A 16,503-nucleotide genomic window follows, 5' to 3' on the forward strand; every position below is an offset into this window, starting at 1 on the left:
ACTCTAACACCTAAAACAAACTACTTTAGTACTTTAAAACATCTACTTAAATACTTAAAAATAGCTACTTTAGTATTTAAAAACCCATACTTACATACTTAAAATACATATTTTAATATGTAAACACATCTACTTTAAAGAGTTAAACCATCTACTTTAGTAATTAAAAAGTACATACAATATTTGAAAATACCTCCTTTATCCCGTTAAAATACCTACTTTTAATATTTATAAATACCAACCGAAAGTCGAGAATTAAAAATTAACTAAAGAAATACCAAAGAAATAATCACCTGAAGAAGTAAATGAATGAAAATAAAATCAGACTAGCAAACGAAAAACTAAAAACGCAAAATGAAAAGAAATTCAATAAGAAATGCTTTCATAATTGAAAATTAAAGGTTTAAACTATTTTAGGTTTAACAATGAAAAAAAGACTTGAAACAATACTCTAAATGAATCATAATTCAAATTTTTTCTAATTTATTGATGAAAATCAAAATTAGAGAATAAGGGGGTAATCTATAAATGGCTTGATAGAATAGAAGGAGAAAAGTAATAATGGATAATTGATGAAGAAGGAGGACAACCATGGATATTTGACGTTGAAGAAGGGGTAGCCATGAAGAATAGAAATTGACTGGAAGAAAAGAAGTGTGTGTCTTGCTTTTTTGATGTTTAAAATTTTTTCAATAAAACATTAGCCCGATTCAGAAGGATGCGTCTCTCAACGGGACCGTTTCTTCAAAAAATTTGTGTTAAAAGACAAGTGTTTTGATATTTAAAGTGTGAATTTTAACATAAAAAATTACTTTTTAAATGATAAATAATTAACACAATTTGTAACACCCTCCAAATTAAACCTTATACCAATCAAAAAGGATTAAGGGTTTTGAATACTAATAGAACGCGGATTTTAAGGGTCCTTTAACTCGTTTACACATACTAATTGTTTAAAATCCAGGCACATGCCATGGTTGATGTAGCACAGAGGTGTCAAATTACTGTTCAGTTGCCTTCGGAAGTAGGAGTTCGATTATGCTCACAAAACTTTGCTAGCCTGTAAGGATTGTGCTATGACATGATCGATCGATCAAGCTGGGTATGGCCATTTGATCCACCTAGAGGGAAGAGGGGGCGTATAAGGAGACGTTAGACGTTTTTATGTTACTTTGTAACTAGGTTAATTATTATACATTCATATCAAATTTTGGTGTCTTTATGTAGCAAGGTACTTCTATCATCAAAACAATCGCAAGGTGCTCGATTGAACTTGCCGTTCAACGCGCAAGAAAATAGGGATTTTATAAAGGGATGTATACTCAGCTAACCAGCTGCAGCTCTACGTTACATCTATTCAATATTAAAAATGTGTTTCCAGAAAGTTAGGTAAATTTTTACAAAACTGGCTAGACTCACCTGATGAAGACTACTAAATCTGAAGGCGAGGATTGAGGAAAATGATCTGAGAAAAAGAAAACAAAAAATCAACTTTGTCACACAGCATGTTACGGTGTTATTACGTCAGTGGCTCAAATCGGAACTCATTGTAACTTGACTTGTGAGCAGCATGAGCAGGATTCTGAACTTGTCCTGCAGCCGCAGTATGCTTTTGCTGTTTTTGTCTATCATCCCCTTGATGAGACGATAACTTTTCTGGACGCAAAGGTAGCTCTCCCATTACATGTTCTGCTTTCTTCTTTACTTTTTTCTTTACACCCACATCGACAATCTTACCGTCTATCAAAGAACTGCTGTGTGTGGCTTTCACTTTTTCTTGCTTCAAACGCTCGACATTTGGCATGTGTGTTGAGGGTATTGAAACTGAAGAGGCCACATTTGTGTTCATTCCGGCTGTAGCTGCCTGTGCGGCATTCGTGATGGTTGGGAATCTATTTTGTTGAGTTAAAACAGCCATGCTGGGATCTGAGACCAACCTAATATCGACGTACTGTGACTGAACTGCTGAACTAGCCTCAACACGGACAGTTTCCTCTGGATTTGTAGCAGGCAACTTCTTCCTCCTCACTTTCTCGTGCTCCTGCACAACAGAAATACAGAATATAAGATACCAACAATAAAGCTTATTCTCCTCATAACATAGTGATTCAATAATTAGCTCCCCAAGCCAATTTGGATAGAAGTACAAGATTCCGAAAATCGTAAACTATCAAAACATGATCAGCAATTCAGCAGCATATCAACTGAGCTGAAATCAGTTCCTTCTCAATCAAATCCAGTAAGTAAGCTCTAGAGAAGATCATTCCCAAATTATTCTCATGTATCGGTATCACCCCAAAGGTGTAGCTCATCTCAAGCATAGTCACCCATAGAGATCTTTGGCGGTGAAAGTCAGATACTTAACAGATTGGAACAGAGAGTGATGCAAGGAGCAAAAAGGCTAAGAATCATATATGTGAGGATAAGTTAAGGTAACATGGAGTAAATCATTTTGTGTAAAAAAAGAGGGACTATATGACGAAGAGTTAAAAAAGGAAATGCACAAGAACAGAACATAGCAAATAACACTGTTCCAACACCAATCAATGAATCAATAATGATGGATTTGAATATTCGAAAAATAAAGATATTCAATGGTCCAAGGATAGAACTGTAAGCCCATTTCAGCCAATAATCTTAGGTTGCAACAGCACTCACAGCTTTAGCAATTACTGTTACGAGAAGAGGTATATTAATACTTCTATACTGTAGAAGTTCATATAATCAGCCAGAAACTATGATTTACAAAACAACATCACAAGTACTGCTAGCGCATCTATCACAGAACAGAGCAACTGAAGACAAAACTCGCATAATGCTTGGGAGATGGAATGAGGGGAAGGAGGTATGTGACCAATACGTAGGCAGGCATAAATCCAGTAAAATAACTCCAAGCTACTTCACTTAGTCATAGACATGAATAAGTAATAAGGGATACATAGGTAAAACAAATGTTGAAAAAGTTGCAAATTCTAACAAGTCTCTCCACTCCACTAATGGTTTAGAAAAAAAGAACTCATTACAAATAATCACAGTAGTTCATAAGACAATAGATGCAGGGTTAATCTGCCAACGGAAAACAATAGCGAAAAAAGATTGCCTCCCAATCATCTGACAATGTTCGAAACTCTAGTGAATCATTTAACTCTTTTGTCTTTATGTATGAATCCCCTAAAAAATTCCTAGAAATTCACATTCACAGGCTAGAAGTGACACTATGATTGCAGCAGAGCACTGAGCACGGATAGACTAAATCACATTACATGTGAGCCCTGCTCATGTCCACTATCAAGATGGCTAGGGCCTAACACACTATAATTGTAGCATAGCATGGATTACAGGATGACTAGTTCACCATTCAAGGGGGCATAACTTTTCCACAACAGTTATATAATACTTCTATGGTAATAAAATGTACAAGATTAAATAATTTTTTATACGAGATCTTAAGATGGTTTTACCGAAGCCTAATACAAATAGTAATTCTACAGAAGAAAAATCTGATTTCTACGGACGAATGAACATTACTAGAGGAAACAAGGAAACCCAAGAAAAAGAGGGAATAAAGGAAATTTCTATAAGAATAAAAGGAAATATCTTCACAGCTCTAAAAATTTTGTAAAACCTACAGAAGAGAAGAGCGTTATGGAAAAAAAGCTCCTAAGAGAAATTTTCTGACTAATAAAGATAATATTGACCTCATATTGATGGGGTTAAGGCTTTTCCATTATTGTAATAATGATAATCCCAGTCGACAATTAGGAAACCTGACACGTTACTAACAAAATAAAAAAACAATTTGCTTACTATGGAAAAGCAGTATCTAAGGAGATTGTTTCCTTTCCGTATTTCTATCCATATTTCCTAAACTGCACAAAACAATTTGCTTACTATGGAAAAGCAGTATCTAAGGAGATTGTTTCCTTTCCGTATTCTATCCATATTTCCTAAACTACACAAAACATAATGCTAAGAAGTGTAAATAAATTGGAGTTAGATGACTGCATTCAGCATGCGCACACTAGTGAAGTCAATTTTGTTTTGGGGTTTCGTTAGACGTCCAGCATCTTGAGATTATTAGAGGCATGTGATTGAGTTTCTAACTCAAGCACCTGCGCACAACTCAAGTATAACAGATAGGAATCTATGATAAAGCACAGGCACATAAACTTTGAAAAGGAATAACATTAACCTTTATAAACACCCCTGAACCGACTCTTGCAATTAAAGATCAGTAACAAAGTCACAATAGTACCGGTCGAAGGCAATTATCATCAGATGTATTCAACTTGTTAACATACTCAAGAAAAATAACTTATTATTTGTGTGAACCTTCTTAATCTTAACCATATATTTCCTCTATCCCTCTCAATTTGCACTACTTAAATTTTAATCCGTCGTACAAATTTTGAAAACCCTTTTCTTTTTTTGCAACGGTCCGACTCTTCTTTTAATCTCATCCACAAAATTATTTTTTCTCTTCATTTCAACCGCTCATTTCGATCATCCACTTGTTTTTTTGTCTTATTGTCCAACCCAATCCCCCTTTCCACTAATTTTCACTCAAAAAGGAAAGGGTGCTAAATGAAAGGGTGCTAAAATAAAGGGGCAGAAGAAGTATCTCTCTAGAAAGGTATTAGCTAGAATTGGGTGTGTCCTAGAAAAAGGATATAGCCAAATGGAATCACATTACGACAGAAAATTCTTCCTGGCATTAGTCATGTTAGCCTACTTGCATAGTTCAAAAATATGCAATTTCTCGACAGGAAATACATCTGATCATGCAGCAATTTTAAAAAAGGGAGTTATCACTGACAGTTGACCAAGTACTATTTTCCACCAAAAACTAATTTCGAATACTTGATTTTTAAGCCATATTATGTCAAAACTTTTATGAACATTGTTTGGCAGATCTTAGTTGCTGCTTTTCTGATCAAGCTGTGGTTAAGGTTTGCTGGGTTGTGGTGATGAAGGCGAAATTAGTAGGCAGCAACAGTGAATGATTCCTTTTATATTGACTTGCTGAAACATAGGCTAAGAAGAGATAAGTAGATCAACTTTCCCTTATTTGTTAAATCCAAGTTCAATTTTATTTAGAGAAGGAAGGAGTATTATAGAAAGGGGAGCAAGTGACTCTCCTATAAACAAAAAAAATCTTACCAACCTCAGTAACTCAAAAACATATAAATGGTCACGGAAATACTGATAAAAAGAACGTAAAAGTCCAAATTATAGTCCTGAGAAAGAAATGTACCTTTATCACAAAACAAGTTGCTATGGTTTAAACTCTAACTAATAAAGGTACATAGTCCAAATTATGGTGCTTGGGAAAGCAAAATAACACCTCTATCACAAAAAAAAAACACTTGCTATGGTTTGAACTCCAACCGCTTGCTAAGTCGTTGCAGGGTAGATTAGTTCAAGCAGCAAAGAGAGGAATATCACAAAAAGATGTAGCAGAAAAAATGACGTCTAGTTGATCAGCAATATTTCTGGGAGACGAAAACAGTATTATCCAGCATTAAAGGCAACAAATCTGTTGAGTATCATGAAAGTTTTCATCTGCGATGAAGTGTAGGAAAAAAATTTCTCCATAACACGGTACAAAGATGTTTCGTGTGAGGAAAAGCACCACCACGACAAGCTTTTAGATAAGCACCCAAAAAATTCATATCTAATTACGGTCAGGTCAGATATCATGTATCAAATAGAGATATGAACCATAAGCATGCACCAATGTAGAAATTCCATATACAAATAAGTACCATATAGTCTTTAACCCCACGTCACCCACCAAAAATAGTTTTTGCAAGCACTCAGCAATGTAAGTGCACAAAAAGTAGACAACACTGTCTGCACTCTGCACCGAAAGAATGTTTCTATCAACTGTTAAGTAAGCAAGTAGCAGATAATAAAAGTAAAAAGTCAAAAGCCTGTAATAGGCAACCCTTTTTGACATCCACAGCTCAGCAGATACATATATACTCAAAGATCATCACACCTTATTCTTCTCATTTTGCGCCCTCTTTCGTTCTTTTGCGCGACAAATAGCACGTTTAATCCCATGATTGTCCATGACTCCATTAGGCCATAGTTCGGCAAGCTGAATAATAGAAAGACACACATTAATAAAACCAATGAAGCAATCAAACATGTAATGCAAGTAGTTACTTTGCAACAAAAAATAAATTAGAGAAACTCATTTTTATTATAAATTATCATGAGTACGATTTCTGCAGAAAGCAAATAGATGTCACAGTTGGCTATTAAATGATGAGATAATTCATAAACAAAGATTAACAACCAGCAATACAGATATAGCAACAACAGTGCATATTAAAACTATATGAATCCTCGAACCACGATGTCAACAATCACTTCTTTATAAAGAATCCTTGTAATGACTTTACATTGGTTGGGAGCAAGTGATTATTGACATAGTGATAAATCGCTCTTTTTCTAAGGCCAATCTATATCAGAAAACGAATTAAAATAGAAGAAAAGGACAATTTTTTAACGCACGAGTTCAAGGGAGATAACAAAGTAAGTTTAGCTTTCCAAGGGTAAGATGCAAATGCATATTAGTATACATAGCCTGATATACGACTGTCAAAGAGCTCCCGGCCATAGTGCTAGTATCTAATAGCTATACGGGTAGCTAAATTTAAAAGAACGGTGGAAAGGAGAGAAAAATGCTACTGACACTGCAAAAAAGCTACACAGATTGGGCGAGGCGTATCAGACTTAGAAAATATGATGCATCAGCTTTGGTAGAAATTAGTAGCACTCGAGTCCTAGGAGTTTTATGATCCTGGCTCCTAGATTTATGTTGGCTATGCAAACAACCAGGAACAATAGCTATAATGCTACGTGCCAATGTTTATGTTCGATAAGCCCTAAACGTTGAAACCTGAAGGTTCCAGTATTCCAGGTAATACAACAGAAAAGAACAATGCCCAAGTCTTAAACAGTTTAACCCAAAAAAAGGGATCATCTACAACAAAAAAAGCTCCACTCTTGAGATCATTGATAAGAGTTTATTTACTCTTGTCTAGTGCTACATGGTCTTGTAGACCCATTTCATTTATATCCTTCTGCACCCACATATCCAAGTTAACATTTAGTTGCCTCGACTTCTTGTAATCTCCATCAGGCCAACTCTCTACTTTGAAACTAAAAGGTTCCATATTGAAACTAAAGCTCAGTTCACAATCTGATTCTGCTCAAGAGGGATAAAGTTCACACTTACGTTATTTCACAGTTCCATTTCATACTGATACAAGCTCTTTTATGCCAAATAACTAAGGTAAGAACTATTCCACCATTAAAAATCAGAACAGCAATCATGAACAGGAGATTTTCAATAGAAGTAAGAAAAAGAACACAAGCTGAGCAAGCAGAATCGAGTTACAACTGGAGAGCAATAAATAGAAGCATACCTCAGCATACAACTTTCTGACTTGAGGGGTAGCATCATCATCAAGTCCCTGAGCAGATCGCATTAAACTTGTTTTTAAATTTTCCAGCACTATGACTTCAAAGTATAATTATTATTTTAAGGCCAGATGATAGAGTATGAAAGATCTTACATCGACAAATATATCATAGAGATCACATATCTTGTCCTCCAGTGTGGTATCCATGCAAATCTGCCCTTTTAAAGATTTTTCTGAACTACCACCATCTTGAATATCACTAGACATTCCAATTTGTTGCTCAGCTACCTGCCATGACAGGCAACATAGACAAACAAATGATGCCCTGACTTTTTCATAGTAGTAATGACTATAACTTGACCAACAGATAATAATTACTGCTTCAAGTATGTTGTAGACTTTACAGGTCCGATAAGTCTTTGAATCCACATATATACATTATTTGTTTGAAGGAGGGAGAAAATAATGATCATCTTTTTATGCATTGCGAATTTGCCAATGGTCTTTGGACTAGGCTTTTTGAGATTGGTTGGGAAGAGTGGATTGCTCTAAGAAGAATTAAGGATTTCTTATTTACTAATTTTCATGGGTTTGGTGGCAATAGAGATTTCAAGAAATTATAGATATGTTGTTGTTATGGAATTCTATGTTCTATCTGATTTGAAAGAAATAGGCAAATTTTTAACGATCGATTCTTGTCTATAGAAATTATTTGGGACAAGGCAAATTTTTCAGCCTTTTTATGGGCTAAGGCCAATGACCTCTTTCAACATTGTTATTTAAACGAGCTATGTACAGGAGAATGGAATGTACTAATGTGGTTAGATAGCTGAACTATCCAGGGATCTCTCATCCTTATAATGTACTATTGTAGTTTCTTCATTAATAAAATTTTTCATTATCAAAAAAAAAATCCAGCTCAAAATAACTTGTAAGTACACTTCATATCACAAGCTCCATGATACAAATTTGTTCTGTCAAACAATTACTCCTGTTTAATACTCCATAAAAGAAATCAACTTTCAACAGTGCAGGGTTGCAGCACTGTTTATTCAAGTCTTCGTAAATTTCAATTATCCTAATAAATGCAAACCTCTACTCATGCTAAAATTTTAGCTTATAAATTTTTTTAGAAAGTTAACCTTTACTAGATAAAGAAAGTTCCCTTAGTGGTTTACCAACAGAAAAAACATAAATCTTTTCAGACAACTTGAGGGCAATCTACAACATACGAAATTTTGAACCCGCGGCCGCAAATAAAAAAAATTGATCAGCCAACCATCGACAAAATCCGACTAAGTTGGATCACTATTCTAGCATTTACCAAACAGAGGAAGATTGAACCAATAGCAAAAGATAGCAATCATGGGTGGCAAAGAAATTTGATAGAACAATTCCCATCACCATCAATTGCTATGGTCTCACGATAAGGAGGAGAGTGAGGGATGACATACGGGAGTTTTGATGGAAAATATAGAATAGCAAATGCACTATATTGAGAGAATTCTGTTATGCAACTAAAACATCCCACTAACGCAAATTGAGATAATGTTAAAAGCACATTATTACCTTAGACATTAGGGCAGGCATACGCGTTTTGATCATTTCAATAACTTCCTTTTTTGTTTGTTGAAATTTGTCATCTTTCTCTTGTTTTGCAGATAACCCCGAGGTTACCATTATTTTCAGGTGTCTCTGTTCAAAACAAGAGAAATATATGCTTCAAATGAAATAAAATATCTGCATATCCAACTCATAAAATTTTGAACTACAACTATATAGCTAAGACAGATGAAATGAATAAACCAGAAAAACTAACATAATAACTTTCCTATTTTATTTTATCCAAGGCTTGCCGCTTCTAATGAAATAGACCATAATCAAAAAGTTATAGAACATAAGAATTGTCGTGATACTAGTATCATGAAACAAAAAACCAGTCATTATCATGATTGAGACAAAAATAGCAACCCTATGGAATGAGCATCTAGAAAATGTTAGCCCTCTGTCAACCACAAACACCATAATAACTTATATAGCCACCCACTGGGCACTGTGAGATCTACAAGCAAAAAATCTTTATTCAGCACCAGTGGTGCGGTCTTTCATTTTTGTTTACCATGCATTGAAGACACAAATTGGTCGTTGCACCAACACTTGAATTTCAGAAGGTTAAAGGTTCTATTTGACCATATCACGACCTAATCATGCAAATCTTATCCTCCCAATAAGCTATGTTTTTATATTTACTTTTCCTCTATGGTGTTGGTGGGTTGGGTTGGGTTGGGGTTAGGATTTATTGTCTGTAATGGCTATAATGGTTGAGGTGATTTTGATGTTTAATGGCTACTACTTGCCACGGTTGTTGTTAAAAAAGCGAAGTGCAGATAGTAATATGGCAATCTTCTGTTGGTGGTGGTGGTAATTGTAGTTGTGATGGTAGCAAATTATTAAATCTCCTCAGCCAAACAGCTCTCAGGTTTTCACATTTCAGTTTATATTACTCAATCAGATTGTAAATAGTTTTCCAAATTCACTCTTCTCCGCTTGTGACTAATGCACACTCCAAATTGAGCACAATCTAAATAAGAAACCATTGCCCTCTTGATGATTTATGCAAAAACAATTGGAATTGATACATAGCTATATTTATTTGCTTCTTGGGACCCTCTTCCCATTTATATCTGATGTATTTCCTCATCAATAGAAGTTTTTCCTTCTCAAAAATATATTGGGATCGCATATTCAAATGTAACACACTTAATGTAGCACACATAACCAATTCCACCAAAGCTCATAAAAGAAATTTCAATACCAAGAAACATCAATTATGCATTAATCAAATATTTCATTACACAATGCCACGAAGCAGCTCCCACCTAGTCGGGGTTAGCAGGGGTCACATACACACAACCTTATTCTTGTAATAACAAAAAGGTTGTCCGACTAACCCTTGATTACAAACATTAGTTGCAACTTCACATACATAGGCGCATAAAATTACCTTCAGTGTTCTGATTTGCATTAAATGCCCAAGAATTCCCATAAGGCGGTTTAGAAGTTCTTTCGACAGCTTACCATTGCTTGCATGCTGCAAACTCAAGAACAAAGGGCTTCAAATCTCAAATTTCTCAAAATTTAACACTTGGAAGATGCCACCTCATTAGGTAACATAATTTAGAAAGAAAGAAAATAGACAAAGACAAGAAGAGACAAATTGTATTCAGATATGCATATATACCGCTAATCTAGCAACTTTAGCAAGCTTCTGCTTGATTTCTCGAGGCAATCTTCGCTTGGTAGACTGCCCTGAAGAATCGGCATCTTGAGCATCTAGAGCTGGTGGCCTTGCTGCAAGGTTGAAGAATTAAATTAAAATCTGGATAATACTATAGGATATAGTATCATGATCAGTATAATTAACCAATTGCCTGATAGCATGCTACTCACATTCTGCCACCATCTTCTCTAATTCTCTAATGGACTTCTCCAACAGATTAGCTTTGGGCTTCACACTAGAACCTTCCTTTTTTTGGAGGTGGGAATTTTTCTGCATATTCAAAACCAAGTCACCAATACTGATGGGTTCTTAACGAAACAGAGAATCCATGTAATCAGAAGTCCTAATTGGTCATCTAAGAGAAAAAGTACTCTATAAATGTTATATAGCAGGAAATCACTTCTTGAGCATGTTTCAAAACTAAGATAAAACCTGCAATGTGGACATAAAACTATGTACCACAGACAATAGATCAATACAAAAGAGGAACCATTTACACACACACACATACAAGGGCCAAAGGATCATAGTAAAATATAAAGTTTCAATAGTAAGGTCAAACAGAGATATCCAAGATAAGCATTAAATAATTCTTTTGAAAGTACAAAGCAGGCAAACAGAAAAGAATTGACGATGGAAACCAGTAGTATTATAGGGGAAGCTTTGACTTCTATTTAGCACTTTATTTTAAAAAATACACTTTCAGTACCAATTATCAGAAAGCATGGGTATTTAATCTGAATAATGAAAAAGTGTGGCGCAAAAATCACTAACACTTTTTCAAGCATCAAAAAAACTTAAACAACTACAAAAAACAAGGTCATTAAAAACACCAATTTATGTCCATCAAAAAAGGCAACTTCTTACCAGAGGCGGTATAGTCTGTCTATTGTCAGGAAGGTTAAGATCTATCCTTTCACGCATGCCACTCTTATCCTTCTGTTGTGCCCCTGATTCAGACATTTCGAAATGGTATGCTTTAACAGATTGATTTTTATGCAGAGAATCACTTCTATTGCCATTTTCACTTGTTTCTTTCAGCTTGCCACTGGAACTTTTTGCCAAAGATATCCCGCTCTTTGACTTATCGATGTTCTCTATTAACGCTGACGATGTATCACCATGTGATGTCCTTAAAGATACAGAAGGATCCAAAGAAGCTTTAGCATCAGTAGTGATCTTCTGGTGGTTTTGGAAATTTAAGTCTTCAGAGCTTTTCAACAAAGGGCCTTGAGATTTAGGCAAAACACCTTTGTCAGCTGATAATGCAGACTTCCCGGCAACCTTTTTTCCTGCTTTCATGATCTTATTAGCAGGATGTCCATCAAGATTATCCCCAGAAGCCTTGGCCACTTCCTTCCTCCTCCTCTTCTTCGGCTGCTGACTAACTGACTCCAATGGCTCACTTAAGGTCAAAGAGAGAAAATATATTAAAGTAAGATAGTAAGTCTATTTCAAACATAAAAATGCTTAAAAATCAATTCAGACGGTATTGAAGATTTGAAGTAACCCAAAACAATCCTTTTCAGGTGAGGGGAAATCAGCTCTTATTTTCCATACAATATAAGACAAAAAAATTAGCAAAAACACAAGTATTTTGCGGAGAAGATACAAAAAAACATACAACACAAGCACAACAAAACTACAATCAGAGAAGAAGTTTTAAAAAAGGGATGGTAATTGTTTTTTGACGGGAAAAGGGATGGTAATTTGAAAAGGTCACAAAATCATTTCATTTTAGATAATTAAAATGACAACATAAATCATCTTCCTGATCTTATTTTAGAAGCAGCAGAATACTAGCAGACAAAAAATGCAATATGAAATGAAAAAAAAAAAAAAAAAAAAGCCAAGCACTTACACTTTCTCCAACATTCCCCTATTAACAAAGTAACCATCATGCTTAGTCTTTGACTTGTCAACTTCAAAGTATTCATCCTGAACAACAGCACAGACATGCACATTCAATTTCAAAAATAACTGTAACTACAAAAAAATAATGGTCAATCACACAAAAAAATGGGGGGGCACCAAAATAACAAGAACCTAGTACAAACCCTTTAGGACTGGGTTTGATAAAGCACCAGCCTTAAAACTAACAAGCAGAAACTACTATTAAAAAGGTTGTTTCAGAAAAGCTAAAAATGTAGACAAAAGAACTATAAAAAGGGGCTAAAAGACCAACCAGTTCAGCATCATCAATAAATGAGTCTTCCGTATCATATTGATCATCATCTGGAATGTCATCAAGGTCTTCGTCATCACTACTATCTTTACCCTGCGAAGATAAATTTGACAATAAAAGAAATCAACCTTCAATGAACGATCAACTGGCTATCTCTAAGTTTTCTGAGAAGATGGGCATTTCCAAAAGAACAATTAACATGAAATCCAATCACTCCACTAATCAGTCCAATTTTCTCACAGTATAAAGGCGTTCAATCTTTTCAATGACAGCACTGAAACGATTGGGTGGTGGTGCATCATTCAATTCATTTGTAGCAGGCTGTCCCTGAAAATAGGGGAAACAAAATAGCTTCTTAACAGTTGTTTAATCTTAAAACTTTCCAAAATAAATTGTATGATCTAAAGAATAATCAAAGACAGGTGAGCGGTATCAGTACTCCAAGAATCTTCTCACTCATCGCCAACAACTATCAGGAGAACAAAATCCTTCCACGATCTACAACCAACTAATTTTAAGAAAATGAAATGCCAGACGAGGCAAATCAACACCCATTAACATCTTTGAACATGAAGGGTTTTTTATTCTCACAGACACAAGCTGTTTCAATTCTATCAAAGGATGCAAAGCATATATCTTTGACCAATACCCACATCAAAGCATTTGAATACAACATCAAAAACAAATCAAGTACATTGCAATGTCACTTCACGGAAAATATAGACAAAGACAACTATGCTAAGACATAAAAAAAGCAGAGGATGTGACATATGAGTACACTCGACAGAAACAAGCCAATTAACAGTTCTATGATAAAGGCAAGCCTTATTTCCCAAAGAAGATATTGCTTGTATGCATCTAATCTCAAGAAATTTAGTAGAGCATCTAGTTGGAACAAATGATAAATGCTTCAGTTATGTATGTATGAAATGTGTCAATTGACTACTACAAGGATTTCTATTTCTCCACAATTGAATTCTGCAAGTTAAAATTTAGCTAAGAACAGCTAATTCAATCAATTAAAGATCGACTATAAACAATCACTAAATTTCAATGAATTAAAGATCAACAATAACTAAATACCACCATCTAAATAACACACATTCAAGCAGAGATCACAACTAGATACACTTTCCCATAATCAAGTTCATTAACTAAATCAAAACACAAGTAGTAATTCCATAGGCCAAGACAATCATACTACACAAGAACAAAAAAAGAACTTAAAAGAAATGCTTCTCAAATGGTAATTCTCAATTTAATTAGAATCCTGAACAATCATTTTTCGTCATTCACCTAGCATTAGAATACACTTCTCCAATTCAACAAAACCGCAATTCAACAAATTCTAAACACATTAAAGAACCAAACATAAATAACAATCCGAAATTCACTACTAACAAAATTTCGAAAATCAATGCAATACAGAAATAAACAAATTAATCATCCAATTCAACAATATAACGCAAGCAATTGAACTTACAAATACGAACATTACTCAGCATTGCAAAATCCAATCCCCCAAATAAAAAAACAAAATCCAAGTCCAAAAGAAATACCGGAGCAAGGCGAGACTCGATGGTGGCAGGAACAGAATTAAGAGGAGGCTGAGGAGCAACAGAAGCAGCAACAGGCTCAACAGAAGAAGAAGCAACGACGGTACCTTCAGCTTTAGCAGCGTCTTTAACAAGCTTCTTCCAAGAAACAATCGTAGTTTCATCAGGTCTAAGTTCAACTGTAAACCTAGTACGGTCTCCAACTTTAATAAACGATGACGTCATTCTCGACGCCGACGCTGACGTCGAAGACGTCGCACCAACAGTTCCACCTTCCACCATTGAAAAACAAAGGTAAAACCCTAGAGAAAAATCAATTAAAGAAGAAAGAGGATCGATAAATTAGAGGAGGTTAACAATGGCGGGATATACGAAACGTTTCGAAGAAGAAATAAATGTGGATTTTTAATTTTGGTAAAGGGTTTTAACCGGGAAGAAACGCTGTCTTCGTCATAACGCTACGACGGCTGCGCTAATGCGCTTTACCTTGCCGTGTTTTCTTTTCCTTGGCTTTCAATTTTTCTCTATTCTCTAATCTCTATTGTTTAACAAAGAGGGAAAAATTTGTTGGGTATGAACCAAAAAAAAAAAGGGATGGTCTTAAGATGGTGGAAAGATGGGTTGTTTGGGTTGGGTAATTGGTAAGATGAGTGAAAAATGGAGTAGTGATGAAAGGGAGAAGAGGGAATTGGATGAATTGGGGGTGTTTTTAGAGAGATTGGGGATGTGGGTAAATGAATGATTTTAGGGTATTTTGGAGTTTGCTTAATCATGATTTTGTGGGTAATGGAATTGTCAACTTGGGTTTTGTTTACTCTTTAAATTTTTGGGTGAAACATAAGGAGTTTAGGAGTATGGAGGAGGTAGTGTGATATAAGTGTGCAAGTCACATATTCTATGTAATGGACTTTGGAGTTCGGAGTTTGGTGTTTGGACCCTTGGTTCAATTATACTCCACTAAACTACTCTAGTTGAAATTAGTCATAAGAAATACTGAGTATAGTTTAGTGGGAAGGTGAACACGGTTCGGTTCGGTTTGGTCTAACATCAAAATCAGACCAAATTAGAAATTTCGGTCCGAAAATTTTTCGAATCGGACCGGATCAAACTGTTTTACAACGATCTGGTCTAGTCTGGTCTACGATTTTTTATTTTTATATTTTCATCCAAATTAATACATGTATTTATGCAAATATTTCACACCTACAATCAATAAATATAATAATTTGTAATTAGTTGATAACATCAACATCATTCAAGTACATATTGCTATATAAAATAACTACATCTTAAAATATCTAGGTAGCAACTTAAATTTTTAAATACAAAATTATGATTTTTGACCATAGTACGGTTTTGCGGTCCGGTCTGGTCTGAAAAATAAAAAAACCGAGACCAGACCATAAACCGTAATTTAATTTGAAAAAAACCAGACCAGACCAAATACTAAAATTCCGATTTGGTTTACGATTTAGACCAAACTTTGTTCAGCCCTAATGGCAAGCATTATATTTATCTTATAGCAAAATATTTACACTAATATTTTATTGAGGTTGTTTCATTGTGAGAAGATTTTAATGGGTCTGGTCAAACTATTTTTTAAAAAAACCGCTTCTTGTATAAGTGAGAATTCAGTTTTCATTATTTTTTTATTTTTTTTAGTAATGGCCCTTTTATATGGACCCGATGGCTGACGGTCTCATATTGTTAAGTGACCAACTCTACCAAAAGCTTAAGTTGATGGTTGAGACCCTAAAATATGTTATATACTCACTCTAACACGCCTTCTCACACGAAAGCCTTTTGGGCTAGAAGTGCGGATACAGCACATGCCCCCCTCATACGCGGCGTTAAATATTCCACTTTAAGTGAGGGGTGGTTGAGATTTGAACTCATAACCTCTTGTCATGTAACACCCCGAGATTTAATAACGTAATTATTTAATATTTTAATAGTTTATAAAGATTTTACAATTATATTTAATTAATTCTGAAATTAGTTTTAATAAATTTCTTGCATACATGAATTTAAATGTTAACTTATATA

General features: G+C 34.9%; 1 protein-coding gene across 2 annotated transcripts; it reads right to left on the reverse strand.

Annotated features, from left to right (window-relative positions):
* Positions 1–688: 688 nt before the first annotated feature.
* On the reverse strand, positions 689–15,356 carry LOC130810201 (ubinuclein-2). Of its 2 annotated transcripts, XM_057676176.1 has the most exons (13): positions 14,461–15,356; positions 13,142–13,228; positions 12,902–12,994; positions 12,578–12,654; positions 11,584–12,121; positions 10,887–10,986; positions 10,678–10,787; positions 10,441–10,527; positions 9,006–9,131; positions 7,590–7,724; positions 7,440–7,487; positions 6,002–6,103; positions 692–2,041 (listed from the first exon to the last, which is right to left on the reverse strand). In XM_057676176.1, the coding sequence occupies exons 1-13, from the start codon at positions 14,737–14,739 to the stop codon at positions 1,520–1,522; spliced, it is 2,304 nt and encodes a 767-aa protein (XP_057532159.1). In that variant the 5' UTR covers positions 14,740–15,356; the 3' UTR covers positions 692–1,519. The 2 variants fall into 2 exon arrangements, with proteins under 2 accessions (XP_057532160.1, XP_057532159.1); XM_057676177.1 differs by lacking the exon at positions 13,142–13,228 and having other exon boundaries at positions 689–2,041.
* Between the last annotated feature and the right edge of the window lie 1,147 nt (positions 15,357–16,503).

Source organism: Amaranthus tricolor, chromosome 4, assembly GCF_026212465.1.
Source record: "Amaranthus tricolor cultivar Red isolate AtriRed21 chromosome 4, ASM2621246v1, whole genome shotgun sequence".
In the NCBI taxonomy this organism is placed as follows: Eukaryota; Viridiplantae; Streptophyta; class Magnoliopsida; order Caryophyllales; family Amaranthaceae; genus Amaranthus; species Amaranthus tricolor.

Bases quoted from the DNA above. Each gene is read 5' to 3' on its own strand.
- LOC130810201 (XM_057676176.1), bottom strand. From the start codon at position 14,739: ATGGTGGAAGGTGGAACTGTTGGTGCGACGTCTTCGACGTCAGCGTCG. The intron at 10,788-10,886 runs GTGAGTAGCATG...TCAACCTTGCAG, and splicing joins AGAGAAGATGGTGGCAGAAT to CAAGGCCACCAGCTCTAGAT. The intron at 6,104-7,439 runs GTATGCTTCTAT...TCTATTATTCAG, and splicing joins TCAGAAAGTTGTATGCTGAG to CTTGCCGAACTATGGCCTAA.